This window comes from Bemisia tabaci, chromosome 4, assembly GCF_918797505.1.
Source record: "Bemisia tabaci chromosome 4, PGI_BMITA_v3".
NCBI lineage: Eukaryota > Metazoa > Arthropoda > Insecta > Hemiptera > Aleyrodidae > Bemisia > Bemisia tabaci.
In genome coordinates, this window is record NC_092796.1 from 39,641,308 (window position 1) to 39,658,589 (window position 17,282).

Below are 17,282 nucleotides of genomic sequence, written 5' to 3' on the forward strand. Positions count from 1 at the left end.
AAACGGAACTACGTGCATTATGACGTGAGCCCTGTTATGCATATACTAGGGGGCTACGCCCCCTGGCCGCTACGCGGCCCAACCCCGTGAAGGCGCTCCGCGCCATCAATGGGCCGCTTCGCGGCCCTATTTTTACCCTCCTATCAGTGTTAGTTTTATTTTTCCCCTAAAAAATTACGATATGAGGTATACTTTAATTTTAAACTTTACTTAAAATTACTTTAAAATTAAAAGGACGCGTTTTGGAATGACTGATTGATGAAATATTGCAGTAAAACAATGAACAATGATAGTCAGGTGATAATTAAGACTTCATGAGTCGGGGATCGATCGCCACATGAGTTCATAGTGGACGCACTCGACGTCTTAGACGACTCGGCCACCGCTCTACTTGAGGATCATGGCGCGATTCTTGTGGAGATAAGTGTAGAGCTGATGCGCAGGCTACACAGCTACTACGCAACCTCCTTGACCACTGCGCATCCTCCCGCGCATAGCGGTAGCAGCACCGGAGCATTCAGTAAACTCACTCACTTTTATAACGTGATTTCAAAAACACCTGGGTCCTTTTTCCAAAATCTGATTACAGCGGGCTCATCTAGGGCCTATTACCTGTCGATTTACGCAAGAATCATGGAAGTCGGCCCGGTAGAACGCTCAAACGAACTATGACAAAAAGTATAAATTTACATTGTTTAAATGGGAGAATTCGCAACTTTACCACGTAATATAAAAAAACCTGGGCCACATTTTGAAAATCTGAAAAGAGTTGGCTTATCTAGACACAATTGCCCGTCGATAGCCGCAAAAATCATGAAAATCGGCCCGGTAGAACGCTGGAACTAAGCGTCACCAGTTTCGCAAAATTAGGAGGTCTTGGAGCTTATTAGTATAGATTCTTACTAGGGGGCTACGCCCCCTGGCCGCTACGCGGCCCAACCCCCTGAAGGCGCTCCGCGCCATCAATGGGCCGCTTCGCGGCCCTATTTTTACCCCCCTATCAGTGTTAGTTTTATTTTTCCCCTAAAAAATTACGATATGAGGTATACTTCAATTTTAAACTTTACTTAAAATTACTTTAAAATTAAAAGGACGCGTTTTGGAATGACTGCTTGATGAAATATTGCAGTAAAACAATAAACAATGATAGTCAGGCAAATGTTCTCATGATTCGGGATTCGAACCCACACCGAGCTCAATGTGGATGCATACGTCGTCTTAGACGACTCGGCCACCGCTCAGCGGGAGTTATCAGGTGCGAATCTTGTGTAGATAAGGGTAGAGCTGATGCGCAGGCTTCACAGCTATTGCGCAACCTCCTCGACCACTGCGCATCCTCCCGCGCATAGCGGTAGCAGTACCGGAGCATTCTGTAAACTCACTCACTTTTATAACGTGATTTTAAAAAAAACCTGGGTCCTTTTTCCAAAATTTGATTACAGCGGGCTCATCTACGGCCTATTACCTGTCGATTTACGCAAAAATCATGGAAATCGGCCCGGTAGAACGCTCAAACGAACTATGACAAAAAGTATAAATTTACATTGTTTAAATGGGAGAATTCGCAACTTTACCACGTAATATAAAAAAACCTGGGTCATATTTTGAAAATCTAAAAAGAGTTGGCTTATCCAGAGACAATTGCCCGTCGATAGCCGCAAAAATCATGAAAATCGGCCCGGTAGAACGCTGGAACTAAGCGTCACCAGTTTCGCAAAATTAAGATGGTCTCGGAGCTTATAGTATAGATGGGTCTCAGGGCTCATGTCTTAATAGTTCCGTTTGATAGAAATACGTCCATTTCTTAGTTGCGGTGTCTCAGGATCTCCTTTAGCGTATCATCCACTTTAATTAACGCAAATACATGGAATTCGTCAAAACTTTTACTGAATTTCCTGTGTGATTTTACAATGCTGAAAACTAAAAACTTCAGAAAATTCATTCGACCGTTTCCCCTCTAAAACATGCATTGGCAGTGGGGATTCTGAAACACCGCAACCAAGAAATGCCTCAATTAATTGTAGTTCCTGATTGGAAGATGTTATCCATATACAAACCCGATACTCTGTTCGCGATAAACGTTAGTCAAAAAATGATTAGCTGTATTTTAGGGCCATCCTGCATACCTCCTGGACTTTCCTGGATCATTTAAAAATTCCTTAGAATTATCTTATTTTCCAGGTACGTAATCATTCTCAGGACGGATTTCATGAAGTTTTAATTCGTTTCATAAGTAGGCACAAACAACATTCATAAAAAAAGGACTTTAATTGCAGAGACGATGGACGTGGGAGGGGTAAGGAGGCATTACTACAAGCACCTGACAATCATGTCATTTGCTTGAACAAACTTAATGAGTCTCTGCCAATCAAAGCGAGACGTGCAGATACTGCTGATGGATTTATTTGCGAACGGAGATTGCGATGCTGAAGCGGGCAAAGGGGCCACTCATCGTGACCAGGAGGAAAGGGAGAGGAGAGAAAAAGGGGGGCGGAATAAGCATAGAAGGAGATGGACCTCAGTGAATGTATAGAGGCACATACTCCGCGTGGGCGAAGAGGGCAAAATAATTGTTTTCTCCGATTGTTTCAGTAGGCGATTTTGCCGGCAATGGAGGCAATTGACGATGGGTCTTATTCATCATCATTACATCGATTGCTTGACTCGGGAGGGGCGCAACTCGACTGCAAAAATTCGAAATTCCGATCTTGTGTTATGCGTAACGAGGCAATGTAGCAGTGGCTGCTGCCGATGGAGAATTTGCAGGTGAATTAGTAAATTTTATGTTTAAAATAAAGCTACTAAGAGAACTGAGCGCGAGAGTATCCTCGGTTTCTATATTGAGCAATTATTGGAGGAAAAATGACAAAATAACCTAATCGGATAAAATACACGTGTTTAAATGGGAAATGCCGCCAGACGACGTCACAAGGCGGCACATTTTCTCAATTTTAAAGCTGTTTTTCAACAATATCTAATCTCAGGAAAAATTATGAAAAATACTGCGAACTCAGCTCATTAAGCACTCTCAGATTAATCATTGAAAATGTTCTGTACAATTCACCATTTGCACAGAATACACTTAACAAAAAAGCAAAAAATTGCTGATGATTAATCTCCGCACAAAAACAAAGTATGACCGGAAACCTACACCGTCGTAAACCGAAATGTGTGGTTTCCGAATACAACCATTAAAATTCAATTTCATTTTTTTTAAAAAAATGAATGAATAATAATAATAAAAAAGCAGGCAAATATGCGGATGAGAGGATGTTTCACCATTTGATGGCGAAGTATCCGAGAGAGTACAAACTGTCCAAAAATTCACCCGATGATGACATGTTGAGCGATCTATTTGGTGAGGTAAGACCCGCTTTGACGAACTTCTACAGCAAATTGCTTCACACGACATTCTTGGCGCACAGTGGATCGAGTCATTGGAGAGGTCGGACAAAATGCAGAAATTTGAAACGCTTATAACTCCGTTTTTACAAAACTTTGAGGTCCTAAAAGTGGTTCTATTGGTTTCCTCGTGTAATTTTCTACCTCAAGAACCCCTTGTAATGTAAAATGTGACGAAGTCAGTATCAAAATTTGCAGGTTTAGGCAAAAATTTCATGTCCGACCTCTCTAATTAACTCGATCCAGTGTAGGGCGAGGGCGAATGTTGCATTATTGCTACTCCAGAGGTTCCTTTCATTTCACTCGTTTAGGGAGCTTGAGTTGCTATTGTAGAGCTGTTACTTAGACGGCACCAAACAGGAACGGCCCGGATATCTTACGTTGCTTTAATTCTTCTGAAAATTTTATTAACTCGCTAAAAAGCTGAGCAACATTCTGTTCGGAATTAGTAAATAAATTCTTCACGATACAGCGGAATTCGACGGAAAGTTTCAGGACACTATGTCGCCTGGTCTTCTTAGCAGCATTTAGAAAAGATAACACAACAGGAAATAAGTGACATGAGGCAACGTAAAATGCATTCAAACCGATTTTGGTTGAATTCTGAACCTTTTTGTCTCTGATTCCGGTGGATATTTCGTTATTTCTCGTACGAAGAAACTTAACTCCATTACACGGTTACAAAGTTTGTTCAGATAATTCCAGTTTTTACAAGAATGCACCTGTGCACTTTCTATCAATGTTTTTTTTTTTATTTTCGTATGAGATCAGAAGGAAAATCGGCTAAATTTTCAGTTAGAAAAAGCCGAAATGCTCCTGGCACAAATGCAATTTGCGAGGGGAAATTTGCCAACATTGAAAAGTAGTTACGTTTTTTCGTGAGGAAAACCACGATTTATTGATTGCTACGCTTCCACACTTCGAACGCACCCGCGCCCATACACGGGAAATATCATTGGTTCCATCAATCTCACTTTATTTCCGGACATTGCCCTATAACCTGAAAATGACTGAAGTACTTATTGTTGATCGATACGGGAGGAGAACGAAAGATACCTATATAGTTCGATTAAAAAAAGAAAAAAACCTTCTTAATATAATAGGGGAGTCACCTCAAAACTCTCGTTGGCCACGCCCCGATCCGGCTCATGAAAATGATAAGTGATTTGCATTTGACAATATATCGACGATTCTAGGGGAAAAAGCGACCTCGTTGAAGCCTAGTTATTCAGAAAGAATTTAAAATAATAATACATGAAAAAAAAGAAGGGAAAAAATTGGTCGATAGTCAGAGGCGACAATAAACAAACTACTTTCTAATATCTCCGTGGTTTTTTCCTGCTTTTCAACCTTGAATTCTATTCATTTACTTTAAAAAATAAGCATTTGCACTTTTACTCGGCAATCATTATTTCTCGCATCAGGCATAAAAAGTATTCGCGATTTTGTCTTACGGCAAAAAAGTGAATACTTATATGTATGCTTTTAAAGTTCGCAACACCTCTGTTGTGAAATAGTTGCTTCAGGCGCCGCCGCACGGCGGGCGGGCGGCCAGCGCGTAACGCGCATTGGCGCCTACAAACCTAAGTAGATATTTCAAGCATTGAGCAATGCGTGAAGTATCCACTTAGGTTTGTAGGCGACAGTGAGCCTCTCGCGCTGTCAGCACGCCGCACATTGGTTCCAGGGCCCGATCTAGGTGGCATTAATTAGAATATCACTGATGATGACATATTATATATGTTTCTAGGGGTTCTTTGGGTCGCTAATTACGAATTTGAAGTCAATTTGACTGTATCATTTAGCATAAGGTGGTAAATTTGCATTTAGCTTGAAAATTCATACTTAATACTACATTAATAATATTTTAAAATGGCTGAATTCCTGGACTGATATATTTTTCAACCTTTTTTGATTTATCATCAAAAACTATCGATGAATTTACGAGGATTTGTCCTCTAATTACTAATTTTTTTATGGGGGGGGGGGGTGGGCAATGTTGTATAATTTTGTGAACCAGGAATTGGTATTATCTGGTAAAATATACCTCCTAAATGTTGTGGTTTCCCTGAGGAAAATAAATTCCAGTACCAAAGAAAACTGCTTATCCCACTATTCGAGTTGTTCATACAGTGTTGACAAATCAGCGTAAGAAGAACTTTATTTGAACCTCAATGCTCGCTGATTTCTTGATTCGCCGCGCTTTAAAACCAACAGAAATTTTGAAGCTTCGTAATTTAATGGTACAATTATGCTATCAGAATTATTATATTATCAGAATAACTATGAATTAAGATTCGATCTTCGTCTATAATTCAAAAAATACATTTAAATTCATTATACGCGGCAATTTAAACATACGTAACATAAATATTTTACTTGAACAAGAAGTATAGGTATTCACTCAATGAAGGAAAGCAGAAACCAAAATTAATAACAAAGTATTTTGAAAGAAAAATGATTACTGTCTGTAGGAGCAGGAAAATATTCATCGGTATAATATTTTATTGCGCATCAAAAAGAGTGAGGTGTCACACTTGCTTTTTTTCTTTTTTAAACAAAGTTGTGAGCTTGCGATGATTTCAGAGCCTTACAAACCTGAGAGAATAAAAACACGAAGAAATCATGAACCAAGAAAGAAATAAGCATTCGTCGTTAAGTTAGAGGACATTTACTCATACAATCACGGAATAATGCGCGAGGAGTGCAGTAAGCTCCTTTTCTGTGGAACAGTGCTATGTCTATGGGCCTCTCTAAAGGTACAGACAATGTGAAAAACAATTATCTAAACGATTGAGAGGATTTAAGAACCCACGTGTTCTGTATTTTGAGCCATAATTGTAAAATTTCTAGTCAAAAAACGGGAACTGTCTTTAGTCTATGGGCTTCTCTACAGGTATAGACAAGGTGAAAAATAATCATCCCAATGATTGTGAGGATTTGAGAACTCACGTGATGTGCAAAAAATGCAGTCCTCAAAGATTTGGAGTCTGCAGTAGTGCAGTAAACTCCTCAGTGTGTCAATTTTCTTCATTTCTCGAAGGCCGGTTTTGGAAATTCAAAGTGCGCTAACCTCCAGGGACGCAAGTATGCGCAGAATTTTTTTGCTCCGAAATCAAGTGTAGGGTCAGCACTAACTACTACAGTCGGTCTGCACGTGTGCGAACCTACGCAGGGCCTTTATTTTGAGTCATAATTGTAAAATTTCCAGTCAAAAAACCGGAGCTGTGGTAAGTCTATGGGCTTCTCTAGAGGTATAGACAAAGTAAAAAATAATCATCTTAACGATTATGAAGACTTGAGAACCCACATGACCTATAAAAAATGCAGTATTCATATTCCCAAGGATCTGAGGTCTGCAGTAAGCTCCTTAGTGTGTCAATTCTTTATTTCTTGAAAGCCGGTTTTGGAAATTCAAAGTGCCCTAACCCCCAGGGACGCAAGTATGCGCAGAATTTTATTGCACTAAAATCAAGTTTAGGGTTAGTACTAACTACTACAGTAGGTCTGTATGCGTGCGAACCGGCGCAAGACATTCATCTAGAGCCATTTTTGTAAAAATTTGCTTGGAATTAGTAGAAAATAACGCTTTGTCTAACGGCTTGTCTAGATGTATAGACACGTTTTTGAAAGATAGTAAGAACGTATAAACCTTTAACATGCCTTATATTTTTGATACACCATAACAGAACACTTCACATTTGCATCTATTTCTGTGTGATGAACTTCAAATCATAGGACCTGACAGTAAACACTGAAAACTGGTGCGAGTCCGCCCAAAAGTACCTCGCGGCCTCACCTTTAGGTGCTTATCATTTCCTTATTAGTGATCCAATCTTCATGATATTTGGCCAAGTTACTCTCGAGAGTATGCACTATCAATCTGTGGTGTCAAATTTTAATTTTTCCAAAATTCATTTTTTCGAATTAATGCCACCTAGATCGAGTCTCGGAACCAATGTGCGCCGCTCCGCTCTGTGAGAATTTAATATTTAAACTCGCATAGTCAGCGTTTTTTAACTCATGATTTTGAAATGTTAGCACACTCTGCATTGATTATTCTCATTTAAATTGATGGGGAAAAAATATGTATCAATTTATCAAAGGAGAATAATAATATGACGTGTGTTTTTTTAAATATTGGTGGTTCCGTGTCAAATTTATGATTTCCAAAGCAGTTTAATTTTTCCTTTTACATTTTGTGCTTTTATTGTACTGCAGCGAGGCGTACGCGCAACGAAAAGCTCAAAATTTGACGCATTTGGCTCTAAAAGATCGATGTACGAATGGGTTAAAACTAAAGATAGCGTGCTTCTTGGTTTTTTTCCTCTTTTATTCATTTTTGCAGTTTCTGTCGGCACAACTGCAGCTCATTGAGATTCATGTCGCTAGGAAAAGGTTTTACAAATATTTGTCACGTTTAAAAGTATAAATGTTTTCAAAATGAAGTAATAATTTCGTAAAGAAAAAATACAAAAAAAAGTACCTATACATATACATATAAGGTTGATTGTACATCGAATATTTTAAGGATACAAATAAAACCAAATATTCACCAATGACAATTTAAAAAGATAGTTCAAAAGGAGAAAGTAATAACATTTCATTTAGAAAATGAGCAACCATAACAACACCTCCTTCTCTCTCAATTTCTCATTTCCATATTGTCAATATAATTTTACATACAGACTAAAATATAACGCTTGGACCAAGTCACTGTTGCTTATTTTAAGTGTGGGCGTAAAATTCTGGACAAAAAATCGTTGAAAAAATGTCCTGAAACCCTTGAAATAGAAAAAATATCATGCTTAGGCTGGAGAAAAAATTTTAGGTTCCCCAACGATTGGGCAAAATTATTTCAACACGCAAAGCAATTTTCAAGTACTTTCTCATCCTATCCATAATCTCATCCTATCTATAATTTGCAAGGGTGTGAAATTTGATGAATTTCCTGTTTAAGTGGAATCCTCTGAGTGAACTGAACACGAAGATACCCTTGATTCATAAATTGAGCAATTATTAGAGGAGATATGACAAAATAACCGATTCTGCTAAAATACATGTGTTTAAATGAGAAATGCCGCCAGATGACGTCACAAGGCGGCACATTTTCTCACTTTTAAATCAATTTTTCTCCAATTTCCCATGTCAGAAAAAAATTATGAAAAATATTGCGAACTCAGCTCATTAGGCACTTTCAGATGAAGCAATAAAAAAATTGCGTGCAAATTCTCCAAAATTGTTACATCCTCTTGACCCTCGACTAGGCTAGGCGTTCGCCTGCAGCGCGCTCTTGTGCCACCAATCCCGATCAGTGCTCTCATTCAATGTCCGTTGAAAGTTCCGGGATTCGGAACTTTTATGTTCCGATCCCTCCCACTCCATGAGCGTCAAAAATTCCGGGATTCTTTTTAGATTTTTTTAAAAAGTTCCAAGAAAGTTCCGGAAAATGCAAAAGATCCGGAACATTTCAGGAATTTCAAGAGTTCCAGGAAAAATTCAGGAAAATTTCAAAAGTTCCGGAATTCGGAACTGGTTCCGGAAAAAGGGAGCGCTGATCCCGATTCCCGTTATCCGCTGCACTGGAACCGAGGAGAGGGGGGTTCAACATTTGCTATTCCACCCACAAAAAAAAAAGAAAACATTGGGAATCAGAAAATACGGTGAGGATTGTTGGATGGTGGGCGTGCTACGATGACACAAGCGGTGTCCTCGTCCGACCTTGAGAGTATGAATGGAATCCGGGAAGCGCTCTCGTGAGACTTACAATCAAGCACGAGTGCGTGTATCTGTTGACGTTTTGTGAACTATTGTGTCCGACGGCGGAATCCGCGAGTGCGAGAGAGGACGTTCGTTATTGCATTATTGCATCATTGCGCATGAGCTCATCAGCTAAACAGTTGCACCGCGGCACGCGGCGTGTTGCTTATCACCTTGCAACAGGCCGGCCGCCGAGTTTCAATAGTGCTACTGCCGTTATTGCGCTGCTATACCACAACCACAATGCCGAATGAAACAGTGCTGCCATTTTATTTTATCAGAAGATTCCGGAATAATTCCGATTTCCCGAAACATATTCCGATTTGCCTAAGTTCCGAGAAAAATTCCGATTTATTTCAAAAATTCCGGGGAACACCGCAAATTTCGAGGAAATTCCGGGGATTCAGAGGATTCCGGGAAATTTTCCGATTATTTGAAAAGTTCCGAATTTCGGAATTCATTCCGGGAAATGGCAGCACTGGAATGAAATTGGGATTTTGGATTGTTGGGGTCCACCAGCTTCGAGTCGTTCGGGACGTCTCTTCTTGCAAGCTTTCACAACGGACTCCTCGCCGATTTATGGAGTTTTCGAGGCACAACATCAGCAGGGGTGCAAATTGTCCTCGCCCGCACGACCGCGACCAAATTGCGAAGGCTAACAGCTTTTTTTTTCAAGGGTTTTCAGGATAAATCAGCGCGCTTCCACTATGGCCAAGATACTAGTGGAGGGTCTCTTGTCTCTGACTATAGCACAGTGCTCACCCCAACATGGATCCTTCATCGTTCAGCGTATTTTATCCTCGTCGAGTTGCTCATCAATCATCATCGGACGAGAAATAGCGTTAACCTCCAAACTTAACTTTTGCCTCACCCAGCCACATTGCTTAAATTGTTAGTGAGGAGTCTCTGGAATACGTGGTCTCAGACCCAAACCAAATCGCCTTGACGACCAGCTCCGAAACATTCCGCGCTGTGGATGAAATTGTCGTCTATCCCATTATCGGAGGCGAGAAACCCGCCAGAGGGGTTCTTTTTTTGGCGATAGCTCTTACTCCCATTCGACGGTAACTCCATCTCGGCTTCAGCTAACGTCGCATTGCGCTTGCGCATCGTTCTCGGAGATTCCAGGCCGATGGTCGCACGTGCCCGCGCCTCGACGGTCACAGGTGAGCGCACTTCTCGCGGCAAGGTCACTGCCCAACCGCGAGACGCGCTGGCGCCGCGACGCACCACTCATCATGGCTCAGGTGAATCTACGGACGAAACATTTCGGTGACCCTATGAACGGTACGGTAAAAACATGGTGTCTCGATTCTACACGGAGAAAAAAACTTCGTGCGTGGGACCCGAAGTTGAGGACATATGGATCTCTGAAGTTTTCTGATCACGTATCTAAAAACTTGAGGTCCAGCCGCCGAAGTTCGGGTCAGACATCTGAAGTACTTCGATATATACCGAAGGGTTCGGGTCACACATCTGAGGTAATCCGGTGCGTACCCATGCCTCGATGTCTGACCCGAACTTCGGCAGCTCGACCTGAAGTTATCGGATGCGTGATCAGAAAACTTCAGAGATCCATATGACCTCAAATTCGGGTCCCATGCACGAAGTTTTTTTCTCTATATAGACTCTCGTATCCTAAGCCATGCTCAATCCCTGTTTAGCCCCACTTTTCAGGAGCTCATTCCCTGATGAGGAATGAAAGTTCTCTGCCACTTTTCTTCATAGGCGGATCCAGATACTTCGAACGGGGAGGGGGAGGAGGAAAGGGGATTATAGGGGGGGGGGGGCGAAGGAGGTTGCCGTGGTCCCAACTGTGGAGTCCTCAAAGAAAGTGGCAACCCTGCTTATGTATTTTTTCCCTATTCTGTGCACGGAGAGTTAGACTTGATACAGAGATAGACTCTCAACGTAGCGTGGGACATCTTCATTACGGCCTGTACTTTGAGAGCTTTTTTTTGAGCATGGGAACTGACTTTAGAGAAAACCGGTGTCACCATCGAGTTTTTCGGTGAATTTGGCATAAGAAATTGTACGTGAATCTCCAATTCCTGTACAGAGAAAAAACTTCGTGCATGAGACCCGAAGTTGAGGTCATATGGATCTCTGAAATTTTCGGATCACGCATCCGAAAACTTGAGGTCCAGCTGCCGAAGTTCGGGTCAGACATCTAAGTACTTCGGTATGTACCGGAGTACTTCAGATGTCTGACCCGAACCCTTCGGTTTACGCGGAAGTACTTTAGATGTCTGACCCGAACTTCGGCAGATGGACTTCAAGTTTTCGGATGGGTGATCCGAAAACTTCTGAGATCCATATGACCTCAACTTCGGGTCTCATACACGAAGTTTTTTCTCCGTGTGACACATGCAAGAATTCCTTTAGAATCACAACCTCTACACCACAGGCGACAAAGATCAAGACCAGACGCAAAATTACACAGTATCGAAAGTCACATGGGAGGGTTTCCGGGATGCTTCGATTGCTTCGCCTCCGACGACGGTGACGGTGACGGTGGCTGTGAACCCTCGCGCCTCGCCACTTCATTGAAAGATGGGCTCGGCGGAAGGATGCACGGACAGGGAAGAGGGACGATGCGGAGTAGAAATGGTGGAACGGTGTTAACAGGGACAAATTGAGCGAATAGATAATGGGGAGGGCCGGGAGAGGAGGACAGGTGGGGGAGTCGTGGGGAAGGCGCGCTTCTATTTTTATTGCCCCGTCGCCGGATGGACGAGCCGCCAACAGATGGGAGACACGGCCGCAGGAGCCCACGGAAAAACGCCTTATACGCATTTGGATGTTGCAAAATTTCCTCCAATAAAATATTTATTTCCGGGGAAAATTATGAATATTTTTCTTCGGAATTTTTCGAAACTACAAATGAATTCGCGAGTGAAATTCTCTAAGAAATTGGAAGGATTATAACCGCAAGCTTCCCTAAAAATTGCAGTTTATCAAATTCATTTTGGCAACGTTGGAAGGCTCATATGCTATTCATCCTTAGCGCGACAGCCTGGTTCCCGATGGGCATCACGATTTGGGGCGTCGCGTCGCGACACGCGCCCTGGCTGCCCCGATGCAAAAGCGAGGGATTGGATTTGTGGACGGAATTACCCCAGGGTGAGAACTGCTTCCGAAAGGAGATGCACTCTGGAGTTCAAACCTCATCATGTCAGGAGCTAACCTAAAAGTTATCTTTTTCAGCGGGAATCCATACACTAAGTTCATACGTTGGAATGTGGTTAAATGAAATCTTAATAAATAATTTATTTGATATATCATAGGAATTCGAAAAATGTATGTGAAAAATGAGTGAACGTGCTCTAATTTTCTTATTGAATAATAATTAAATGGCTATTTTTCGAAGGAAAAAATTTGTGATACTAAAATTATGTTATGCGTTATCAGGGATGCAGAGAGGTCTTAACCTTTCCTTTGGAGAAACCCATTTTTCCTAAAAAATTTCAAAAAAATGACTCAATTACGACTTTACGTACAAATTGCCATGATTTAGCGAAAAGCAGGTGATATACACCGTGAATTTGAGAGAAGCACGTGATTTTCGAACGTTTTTTTTTGCAGATTTGCAACAAACCAAAAAGAAGAAGAAGGAGAAGAAAAATTGCCGACCCTCCTATTTGCAAACACAGTTATCGCCTAAAGGGCCCTCTCATTTTCACACTCGACCAAATGCAACCTTCCCGATCCCGTGGTCGAGAGGTTTTTGCACCCGGGTACATTCCAAAGAACAGACGTGAATAAATTTCACACTGGAGCGTTGCTTCGTTTCCGGTTAAAAAAAGTAAACGCGAGGAGACATCAGGGGCGGATCCAGCAATTTGGCAACACAGGATTTCCTCCATTTAAACCTATGTTAAATAATCGATTCTTATTGGAGCATCTGGCCCCTTCAAGAATCAATACATTTCCGTAGGTTTAAATGGAGAAAAAACAATGTTGCCAATTTGCTGGATCCGCCAGTGGGAGACATTAGGCAACGTCTGGTGTAGTTAGGCTGATCCTCGTTAGATCCGTCCACTTGTCACTCGAATCTCGTGGATGATGCAACGAGCGAAGTTGGCGAGCGGAAATGGATGCCATAATCCGAGCTCGGTTACAAGATAGGCCCACTTCCTAAATCTGGAGGCGATTATTGACACTTTCAGTCATTCGATCGAACCGGTTCCTCGGTGCCTTTCTTGGATCGACACGCGACGGAACACGATGAGATGGATCGCTCTCGGTTCGCGGGTTTGAGCCGCGACCGTGTGGTTCGTCTTCAGTCAGTTTATATTTTTTTTTTTTTTTTCCAAAAGTAAACAAGTTCATTTTTGTACGAGCTCTAGTGTTCATAAAAATACACGCGAAGTAGAGCTCGTCTGAAATTGGACTTTACACCTTTTGTAAAAATTACCGATTCGACTATCTCCATCTCTGCATTATTCACGAAAGCACGAAATATAAAGCATGCATCGTAATTTTTCAACGAAGGAGGGAGTGAAACGCTAACGAATAGCTGTGTCCTGAAGACGGATCAATAAAAAGAGGAATTTGATGGAAAACATTCACGTCCAAACTGAAATAAGAAGCGCTCGAAGTTGAGCCCCTGACGGCACAGGTGATAGCTGAATTCGTCGTTCCCCACAAAAGAACGTACCTACATTTCGCTGTTGCACATATTTTCCCCCGGAAACTGCATTTTAACTAAGAGAATCTTGGGCATTCCCAACTGAAAATTTCTCCGATTTTTTTTGCTGATCTCAAGCTGATTTCAAACAAAAATCATAGAAATTTTGGGATAAGATTGCACGGATACATTCTTGTAAAAAATTGAATTGTTTGAGTTAATTTTGCAAGCGTTGGAATGGAGTTACGATATCAAGCCAAGATATTCAAGAATGTTCATAAATGAGCGTTCTGCTACAAAAATGGATAAGATGCAAAAACTAAGTCGAATACGTGCTTTACAAACGACGGGTCCTGGCAATATTAATAATAAATCATTCTGGATATTTTGTATTCATAGGTTGGCTGCCCTTTTGGCCCAAAAGGAGCTTTTATAGCCCCTAAAAGGTCCACGGTCTAACCTCAAAATTACCGACATGTAAGCAAATCCCTGAATAGGCACTCCAACTAAGACCCGCTCTATCGTTGAAAATCACATTCTGACGAGGTTTGTGCGCCGGTGCGTTTACACCTACGAAACTAGAGGTGGCGCTATCCGGCAAGTTTACAACTGCTCCTAGCTCCCTCGCAGGCCCGCAGCGTGTCCCAGTGTCCACACCAACGCAACATGTTCGCGATAGCCCGACACGACAGGAAACAACATATTGCCCGGGCGCACCTTCGCAGCTACCCACTACCCACTTACCGGCGCTGTAATCAACCATTAGTACAGTCACCGCTCCAGCTCCGGCGACGCGGAACGTAGGATATTTTTGCATACACCGACCAACGAACGCGACGTTCCGGCCGAAAGTTACGTCACCGGCGAACACACGCCTCGACGCGATGCGGCGGGGGGGGGGGGTGAAGGGTGGGGCGGAGGTAATCGATGACCTAGTGCACCGTAAACGAGCGTCGACCGAAAACAGGGTCAACACCCCCTCCCCCACCCCCGGGCCCGAACAAGGGGCGGAACGGCACCGTCGCGTCGCACGAGAAACTCCGATTAAAACCCCGACGGGGAAAACATTTTCCCGCATGCTTTGCTGCATAGCGATCCAGCTTGAGCCGATTAACCGGGGTGGGATGGTTCGGAACGGAAAAGTAGCTGGAAATCACGGGATACGACTCATCTTGATGATGCAACCGATTCCACATCCTCGGAGGTCAAATTGCATAATCACCGTGAATGAAGGGGCAGTCCCGATGGAGAACATATTTTCCACATGCCCACTTGTATATGTATCCACCTTGAGCCGGTTAACAGGGGTGAGATGCTTCGAAACGGGGAAAAGTGGCTGATAATTACGTGGTGCACGACTCAGTTTGATGATGCAACTAACACGACTTTCTCGTAGTTCATGTTGCATTATCACCGTGAATGACGGGGAACATGTTTTCCGCATACCCAGCTGCATATCAATCCAGCTTGAGCCGGTTAACCGAGGTGAGAGATGCTTCCGGAACGAGTAAAAGTGGCCGGTAATCATGGTACACGACTCATCTTGATGATGCAACCAATGCGACTTTCTCGTAGTTCAAATTGCTTCATCACCGTGAATGAAGGGGCAGCTCCGTTGGGGAACATATTTTCGGCATACTCACCTGCATATGGATACAGTTAATGCCGAGTAACCGGAGTAAAACCAGTAAAACGAAGGGTAAGACAATGTATGAAGGGGAAAGTCGCTGGAAATCACGAAATCGTTGAATGGAAGACTCAGATGAAAAACTCATGATGCAACAAATGAAAAGATATATTACATTTGTTACGAAAACGCTCCTTTGATGGGATGAAACTTGGATAACTGAATACTCCTCTTTCTTCTCTTACAAAAATTGAGAAAACTCCCTTGTTTAGATTTCATGTCATTTCGAGAAACTATTCTCCTTTTTTTTGTTATTGAGAAATTTCTATGAGCTTGGGTGCATTGTAAAAAAGTCATGTGGTAATTTTGATTCAATTTTAGACTAACGTTCATTCATAAACATAATTAATTTTTCATTTGCGATTTCACGATTTTGAACTAAATAAAATGTATATTCTGTTTACGATTAATAACAATAAAACTCTCTTTAATTTATCGCACTATGGATGAGGAGTTAATTGTTTTATTTTCGGGTCACTGTCATTGTTTATAGGGACTGGCTCTTTTTATAGTCTTACTGAAACCAATCAAAATACAAATTAACCGTTCGTTACAATGCGCATCTCGAAAGCTGCTAACTGGCTCTCTTCAGCCTCTAATTGGCAATTGGCTGACCTTCATTTGAATTGCCGGCGATAAGGATGGAATGTGCCGCCGGCGGAATGGCAGACAAAGTAGCTGAAAAAATAACTTCGTCTGGCTCTGGAGTACGGCCGATAATATGCTAAGAATATCCCGACTTGGTAGCAATAGACCGACTCAAGCCAAAACCGCCGAAAAAATGTCAAGAATTTCTTCAGGTTAATCATACTAGAGAGAAAAAAACATCTGCTAGATCCTGACACGAGGTTCTAGTCGAAGTTTTATGGAGTTCGTATTTACAAAGAGTTTTACTAACAACGACAAAATCCGCGAGATTTTCCCGTTTCGAAGTCACAAAATTCCCTTGTTTCGATGGTTGTTGAAAAATTGATGAAATACACCCCTGTAAAACTGCAGACAGACTGCTTTAACGCTTGGAAAAAGCGTTCAAACCGTTCCTGGAAAAAGGGTTGATTTGCGAGACGGTAAAAGCGTGGCAAAAACGACGATCTGGAGAGCATGTTTTCACGGATAAAGCAAGGCCACATCAAGCGAAATGGTGAAAAAGACATGATGAAGATGGGTGCTAGAGCGAGAATTGCGGTGATAAGTTGAGGTGAAGGCGCCAGGCGCCGCGGCGAGAGCGCCGTGTCTGTACACGAAGCCGAAGCAAACATCATTTTGAACTTCACCTACCAGACAGATCCATTCTTATCTTTTCCGCTTCGATAGTGCATGAAAGAAACAAAACACAGAAAAAGTTAAGATTTCGGCAAATTACTTTTCTTCAGATTTTTATATCATAAAACTCGAGTTCAAGATTGCGCGATTTGCAAACTGTAAACACAGGCATCCAATGGAGACACAAAACCGAATTTGACTCTTTGGTATCATTAGCTTCACCTCCCCGTTTTACGGACCACCTCAAGTGCTAAACGTTCATAATACTTCAACAGTTCATTTTCATTGGTTCCATTGGAGCAATCTCAATATTTTAATGCTAAATTTCACTCAAAGTTCGCAAAATTGTCCTTGTATATGATAAAATGTCACGGATCTTCGTGAATTTATCTTGGTTACCTTACGGGGCCTCTTAAGAAATGAGCTGCTTACGGAACGACGTGCTGCTGTGATAGCGAGGAGAGTAGTAAGTGCAAAACTGAAGTTTCGAGAAAATGGGCGCATTAGCGTCTGAGCGGAAAATTGTATTGAAAGGATCCT

At 42.0% G+C, this 17,282-nt stretch overlaps 1 protein-coding gene across 9 annotated transcripts in view; it reads right to left on the minus strand.

Annotated features, from left to right (window-relative positions):
* Unc-115a (actin binding LIM protein Uncoordinated 115a) overlaps window positions 1-17,282 on the minus strand; it is a 150,086-nt gene that overhangs the window by 41,907 nt on the left and 90,897 nt on the right. The window contains exon 2 of one of the 9 annotated variants that reach the window (XM_072299834.1): window positions 16,758-16,784. The exons of the other annotated variants lie outside the window; for them this stretch is intronic. Coding sequence (XP_072155935.1) covers window positions 16,758-16,784 — 27 coding nt within the window. The remainder of the gene's footprint in view (window positions 1-16,757; window positions 16,785-17,282) is intronic. 9 annotated transcript variants of the gene reach the window in all.